At 39.3% G+C, this 7752-nt stretch overlaps 1 protein-coding gene across 1 annotated transcript; it reads left to right on the top strand.

Annotated features, from left to right (window-relative positions):
* Positions 1 to 412: 412 nt before the first annotated feature.
* LOC118716641 (CTP synthase 1-like) lies at positions 413 to 2874 on the top strand. The gene is given in 3 exon segments (XM_036434204.2): positions 413 to 1285; positions 1287 to 1871; positions 1873 to 2874. Coding segments are annotated over 3 exon segments (1851 nt in total). The 5' UTR covers positions 413 to 502; the 3' UTR covers positions 2356 to 2874.
* The last annotated feature ends 4878 nt before the right edge of the window (positions 2875 to 7752 follow it).

Here is a 7752-nt window from a genome sequence, read left to right as displayed (position 1 = left end):
TTGTAATAGCCATTTGTTAGGTAAATAAATTTGGTTATCATATTCTCTTTACTTTTGTGTAACTTTGCGAATTTTCAAAATAAAAAAATATACTCATTTTCACAAAATCCCATGGTTATAAAAATCATTTTATAAATATGAGTAGATATTTTAAAATTCCAATGTCCTTGTGTAAGTTAAATAATAAAATGTTCCCTGAAAAATAGTTAAGACTTCATAGAAAGCAAAATTGAAATTAAGAAACACATATGCAGCCTGAAAGATTTGGCCTAGAAATTGAACAGATGGAAAATAATCCACCAGAAGAATAATTGAAAATAAGATGGGTGTAAAATAAAAAGAAGAAAGTATTCAAATGGTGAACAAAAATTTTTAAACAATATGTCATATTTTAAAATCAAATGCTGGCTGCTTCACTGCCGCCGGGGCCCAGCGCGCTCGTCTCCCTCCCAGCTCCTCAGCCGCCTGGAGGATCTGAAGCTGCCTCAGGTCACAAAGTAAAATGAAGTACATTCTAGTTACTGGTGGTGTTATATCAGGAATTGGAAAAGGAATCATCGCCAGCAGTGTGGGCACAATACTGAAGTCATGTGGTTTACATGTAACTTCGATTAAAATTGACCCGTACATTAACATCGATGCAGGGACATTCTCTCCTTATGAGCATGGTGAGGTTTTTGTACTGGATGATGGTGGAGAAGTTGACCTTGACCTGGGTAACTATGAGCGTTTCCTTGACATCCGCCTCCCCAAGGACAATAATCTGACCACTGGAAAGATAAACCAATACGTCATTAACAAGGAACGCAAAGGTGATTACTTGGGAAAAACCGTCCAAGTTGTTCCTCACATCACAGATGCAATCCAGGAGTGGGTAATGAGACAGGCATTAATACCTGTGGATGAAGACAGCCTGGAACCTCAAGTGTGTGTTATCGAGCTCGGTGGAACAGTAGGAGATATAGAAAGCATGCCCTTTATTGAGGCCTTCCGTCAGTTCCAATTCAAGTTCAAAAGAGAGAACTTCTGTAATATTCACGTCAGCCTAGTTCCTCAGCCAAGTTCAACAGGGGAACAGAAGACTAAGCCTACCCAGAATAGTGTTCGGGAACTCAGAGGTCTTGGGCTTTTCCCAGATCTGGTTGTGTGCAGGTGTGCAAATCCTCTTGACACATCAGTGAAAGAGAAAATATCTATGTTCTGCCATGTTGAACCTGAACAAGTGATCTGTGTCCATGATGTCTCGTCCATCTACCGAGTGCCCTTGTTATTAGAGGAGCAGGGGGTCGGTCGTAGATTATTTTCTTCGAAGACTTGACCTTCCTATCGAGAGGCAGCCGCGGAGAATGCTGATGAAGTGGAAAGAGATGGCTGACAGATACGATCGTTTGCTGGAGACCTGCTCTATTGCCCTTGTGGGCAAGTACACTAAGTTCTCAGACTCCTACGCCTCCGTCATTAAAGCCCTGGAGCATTCCGCCCTGGCCATCAACCACAAGCAGGACATCGAGTACATCGATTCCACGGACTTGGAGCCGAGCACCCTGCAGGAGGAGCCCGTGCGCTACCACGAGGCCTGGCAGAAGCTCTGCAGTGCTCATGGAGTGCTGGTTCCGGGCGGATTTGGTGTTCGAAGGACGGAAGGAAAAATCCACGCTATCTCCTGGGCTCGGAAGCAGAAGAAGCCTTTTCTGGGCGTGTGGTTAGGCATGCAGTTGGCAGTGGTTGAATTTTCAAGAAATGTGCTGGGATGGGAAGATGCCAATTCTACAGAGTTTAACCCCAATACCAGCAGCCATCCTGTGGTCATAGACATGCCAGAGCACAATCCTGGGCAGATGGGCGGCACCATGCGGCTGGGCAAGAGGAGAAACCCTGTTTTAGACTAAGAACTCCATCCTGAGGAAACTCTACGGAGACTCAGATTACTTGGAAGAGAGGCACCGCCACAGATTCGAGGTGAATCCAGTCTTGAAAAAGTGTTTGGAGGAGCAAGGCCTAAAGTTTGTTGGCCAAGACGCTGGCGGAGAGAGAATGGAAATTGTGGAGTTGGAAGATCATCCCTTTTTTGTTGGCGTTCAGTACCACCCTGAGTTCCTGTCCAGGCCTATCAAGCCGTCCCCGCCGTACTTTGGCCTCCTGCTGGCCTCCGCGGGGAGGCTCCCGCATTACCTCCAGAAGGGCTGCAGGCTCCCGCCCAGGGACACCCACAGTGACAGGAGCGGAAGCAGCTCCCCTGACTCCGAGATCACCGAACTGAAGTTTCCCTCAATAAATCATGACCGACGGGGTGATTCTTCAAGAGAGCCTCCAGACTTCGGGAGTTTGCAGCTTGATTTTACACTCAGCTTTTGACACTTCCTTTAAATTATGTTTTTATTAAGAATATTTTATTATGGGGAAGAGTATTGGGAAGACTGTGACCTGCATGTCGCATCATGTGTATCGCCTGGCTCCTGCACGGTGGCTGCCTGGTGTTGACTCTCCCTCTCAGCCCCAGCCTCAGACGGGAGGCGGGACATCGCAGGAGCGGTGACGGGGCAGCTGGGGAGCCCTCCAAGCGCCTCGTTTCTGCATCCACCTCGAGTCACTGTGGACTTGAGTGCGTGGCCTCCCGCTCCCCGAGGGAGGCCTAGGCCATTCTCAAGAGCGTGCCGCATGCGCTTGGTGCGCATGGAGGGTAATTTTAGCCGATGCTTACACCCTTGGTGCTGGTGACCTGCGGGCTCGCTGCCAAGAGCAGTGAAACCAGAAACTGCCCGCGCCTGGGCACTCTCAGTGCCAAATGTGGCCGGTACTCGCTGTCCGAGGGTCAGCTTGGTGTCACATGAACGGCAGAAAGCCTGTCTCTGAAGCATGGTTTGAGAATCCCTGTCCTGTCTCTCCTGGGGCTGGGAAGCGCTCTTTGCATCAAGGGATCACTCAGAGAAGAACAGACTCTTATGGGGAAGCTGCCTCTAAGACCCTCTCACATACCGACAGCTTTGCTTGAGGGACTTCTCATTCCGGGATGGTGTTACTGCAGTTGAAAGGCAATATGAAAACCTATTTTCTTTACGTGACGTAACGGCGGGCACAGCTGTGTGCCCTTATTCTGGCTGGACTTGGTGTAAATTCTAACTTAAGAAATAAATAATGCAGAACAGAAAAAAAATGCTTTATTGTTCTAAGGTTTTCACTTATAAAAGTGTTTATATATGAGTAGAAGGACCTAAATTAATAATAAAAAAAAAAACTAGATTCTATTTGTCAGTCATAAAAAGTACTAATTACTGAACAATCTACTGATGGTACTATTTGTTAAATATGATTTTCAACCCACTGTTTTATTGGCATAATTCAGTGTAATGGTCAATTTGTAAGGGAATCTAATGTACTAATTGTTGATCAACTGCCAAAAAGCTTAATTGGAAAATATAGACTATTGTATATTCTAAGAGTCACTGTCTAATAATAATAGCTAAAATGTATATTTGCTTTGAGTAAAAAACACTACTACACAAGAAGGGCTGAAATTCCATCTGATCCTCACCACAAAATTGTACTATAAGGACTGTCATTTTTATTATATAAGGTTTAGCTATCTTACCTTCCATGTATTCAAAAATGAAAATCAAAGTAAAAAAGACTGACAAAGGAATATAATGATAGTGTAACCTTTACTGGTAAAGATAGTAACATTTTCTCATTCATCAATTTTACTGTACCCTTTTTTAAAATATATTTTTATTGATTTCAGAGAGGGAGGAAGGGAGAGATAGAAACATCCATGAGAGAGAACGTCAACATCGATCCCCTGCATCCTGCTATCCCCAACTGGGGATGGATTCCACAACCTGAGCATGTGCCCTGAATGGGAATCAAACCTACGACCTTTGGTGCATGGGTTGATGCTTAACCACTGAGCAACACCAGCCAGGGCTTTACTGTAATATTTGAAAATTATTAGTAAAAATCATAGTAAAAATCACAGTATAAACCTAAGCAAGTTATACATTTAGCACTTTCTTCTCATGTAGGAATATATCTTATTAGAGGTATGCCTAGAACCAAATGCAAATATCACACAGAGTGGGTTGGTTATATCATTGGGATTTCCCTAAAACTTATCACCTCAAAAATCTTAAATTAAGAGTAAGTGTATACCCAAGAAATGTACATCTCTGAGGAAACATCTTAATGCAAGTTAGAAGAATTATAAAACTAACTAGAGGTCTGGTGCATGAAATTTGTGCACTGGGGCTGGGGGGTCCCTCAGCCCAGCCTCACCCTCTCGCAGTCTGGGACCTCTTTCTCCTTATCACCTGCCTGTTCACTGTTCCTTACCACTTGGCTACTGCTCCTTAGCACTGCCGCAGAGGCTGGAGAAGCTCCCACCACCATTGCTGTGCTCACCAGCCCTGAGTCCAGCTTCTTTCTGAGCAGAGCTCCCTCTGTGGGAGTGCATTGACCACCAGGGGGCAGCTCCTGCATTGAGTGTCATTCCCCTTGTGGTCAGTGCACATCATAGTGACTGATCATTCCTCAGTAGTTCCCCAGTTCGGTCGATTTACATATTGGACTTTTATTATATAGGATTATCTGGATATGGAAAACAGAAAAGAATAGGATAGGTGTGAGCTGGTGAACAGATAAGTATAAAAGAATGGAGAATGGATAACTAACTAAGCAGGAAAGGGATAGTGTTCTATCAATATGGGCTGGATCTGGAAAATGCTTAGGTCTTTCAATATGCAGGAAGCAGATTGTTCTCATTTAATTTCATATTTTAAATGAAAGAATAGACACATTCTAATTTTGATCTACTCTAAAACCTACCTTCATTCAAAGTCTACTTTTAGCTAAGAAATTCTATGTGCTAAGCTACATCAAACTGCTTAGAGCATACCATACCTAGTGCTCTTTAAACACACATTCTGAAATTTTAATTCAGGGAATAATTTCAAAGAAAAAAATTAATGATATAAATAAATGGACAAATGGCATAAGAAAAGCAAAAATAATAATGATTTGCATTTTATAACTATCATCTTTTTATTAAATGTTTTCATTTTCATGATTTCATTTCCAGTGATTACTTCTTAGTTTAGTCATATAAACATGCACAAGTAATCACACTAAAATGTAAGTTCCTTTGACATCTGGAAATGTGTATTTTGGCTCTATTTTAGGTTCATCAATGTTTATGACATGTCCTACTGATGAGTTAGCTCTTTTGTAACTTTTTTTTAAACTTTATTTTATTTTATTGTTTAAAGTATTACACCTAGTAGTACATATATCTTTTTCCCCCCTCTGGTTTCTCTTTTTTAACTTTTGACTAGCTCTCTTTATCCTTGGTAATATGCTTTGTTTCAAAATGTACTTTGTATAGTATTCCAATTTTTTTAAAGACTGTTAGTATTGTATATCCTTATAATATTACTTTTAGTCCATTCCAGTCTTCATTTAAAGTGTTTCTTCTAGGTAACATATAGTTGTCTTTGCTTTTTAACAACTCTCATAAAATGTGAGATTCAATTTTAATTTACTTTCATACTTAATATAATTATTGATATATTTTAGTTTCTTTCTATTATTGCATTTTCATATATGTAACAACTGCTTTTTGTTCCCCTTTTCTATCTTCTTTTAGGTTATCTTTTGATTCCATGATATCTCCTTTGTTAGTTAATTAGCTATAACTCTACCTTTTTTTACTGCTTGTTTGTTTTGTTATTGGTTATTGTCAGTGTATAGTTTTCACTTATTACTGTCTGTTTTTAAGAAAATCATATCACTTCACAAATAGTATAAGAAACTAACATAGTACACTTCCATTTCTCTTCTTACAAGCTTTATGCTCTAATTGTCATTCATTATTTGGCACATTCAGAGATATAATAAAGCTACAATATGTTTCTATTATTTTGTGTGAAAATAGTTATCTCTTCAAGAAATGTAAATTTTTAAAAAAATGTCTCTATTGTGGTTTTTCAATACAAAACAGTGGGAGAGGAAATAAACCTAGCCAGGTATGTCATGTTTGACTGACCAAGCATGCAGCAAGTATCAAAGATATTTTAATCCAACTATTAAAATATAACTATTAGTCTTTATCTTCCTAAAAGCAGAATTTCCTCCATATTAATATGTTAATAAAATTTATATTTCCTATTTTAATAACTTGATCTAATTTTTATGCTATTATTTTGAAGTTGTCAACTATTTTACACTTTCAGATTTAATATTCAATTTTATCTAATAGTTCTCTTAGTGTTGACAGGTGCATAAACCATAAAAAAAAGAATAATTATTCCATATGCTCTAATTTTAATTGTCTTAATGGTTTGGATTTTACAGTTTTCCATTCATTTATTTTAATGTTTCCTATCAGGTTCCCAATAACACTGAAATAAATCATTAACAATCCAGATCAAGAACATAATATGGGATAAACTTAGTTTCAAAAAAACCTATGACTAAGATTTGCATCAGCTCTCCACATTTTTTTTCTTTTCTTTTTTTAAGGCTATTTTAGAATACAGATTTCAACTCAAGGAAAGTGAAGTCTCAATTGAAGCTATATTTTATAGCTCTGAGAAGATTAGGAAGGCTTCAGGTTTCATAAGAAAAATACCTCCTAGAAAATATAAAAATTTATTTAATGATCTCAGTAAATTAAGATGGTCAAATTATTCTTTATAGCTAGAAGTCAAATTCTCTATTAGACAATGTTACAACTTTGAAGTACAGATATTATATATGAGCAGCAAGTCTGGAATGGTATCAAGGGAGACCTGACCCACAGAGACCTATGGAGATAATAATGAAAACTCAAGTGTTTTTAGGGGTAAGATAGGTGGGCATCCAGTAAGATATTGCACATTTTACACAATCAAAATTATCAAGTAAGGGCAAGAGAGTAAGGCAGCAATACCAATACAAACACAGTTCTTGACTGGTTTCTGGACCTGAGCCAGTTCTTTACTGAAGGAGAGGAGAACCCACAGAAGTTCAACATCACTAATCATCAGAGAAGTGCAAATTAAAGCCACAAATGAGATATCACCTCACACCTATCAGAATGGCTACCATCAATAAATCAACAAACAACATGTGCTAGTGAGGATGTGGAAAAAAGGAAACCCTTAGGACCTGTTGGTGGGAATGCAGACTGGTGCAGCCACTGTGGAAAGCAGTATGGAGTTTCCTCAAAACATTAAAAATGGAACTGCTTTTTGACTCAGCCATCCACTGAAAATTTATCCAAAGAAACCAAAACCACTCATTTGAAAGAACATATGCACCCCTATGTTTATTGCAGCATTATTTGCAATAGCCAAGATTTGGAAGCAGGCCAAGTAGATGAGTGAATAAAAAAGACATGGTACCATTTACACAATAGAATACTAGTCAGCCATAAAAGAGAGGAAAATCTTGTCCTTTGAGACAGCATGAATGGACCTGGAGAGTATTATGCTAAGTGAAATAAGCCAGTCAGAGAAAGACAAGTACCATATGATTTCACTTATATTTGGAATCTAATGAACAAAATGAACTAACAACAAAACAGAGTCAGACTCATAGATAGAGAACAGACTAACAGCCTTGGGGGAAAGAGATTAAATAGAAAAGAAGAAAAAGGTCCAGTGTTTCATGGACATGGACGACAGTGTGGCACTTGCTTGAGGGGAGGGTGGAGATGGAGGGAGGTAGAGGAAGGTATAGGCGAGAAAAATGGTAATGGAAGGATACTTGACTTGGAGTAAT

Source organism: Pipistrellus kuhlii, unplaced genomic scaffold (genome assembly GCF_014108245.1).
Source record: "Pipistrellus kuhlii isolate mPipKuh1 unplaced genomic scaffold, mPipKuh1.p scaffold_m20_p_12, whole genome shotgun sequence".
In the NCBI taxonomy this organism is placed as follows: Eukaryota; Metazoa; Chordata; class Mammalia; order Chiroptera; family Vespertilionidae; genus Pipistrellus; species Pipistrellus kuhlii.
Note: the sequence above shows the minus strand (reverse complement) of the source record. Positions and strands in the feature narration are given on the sequence as shown.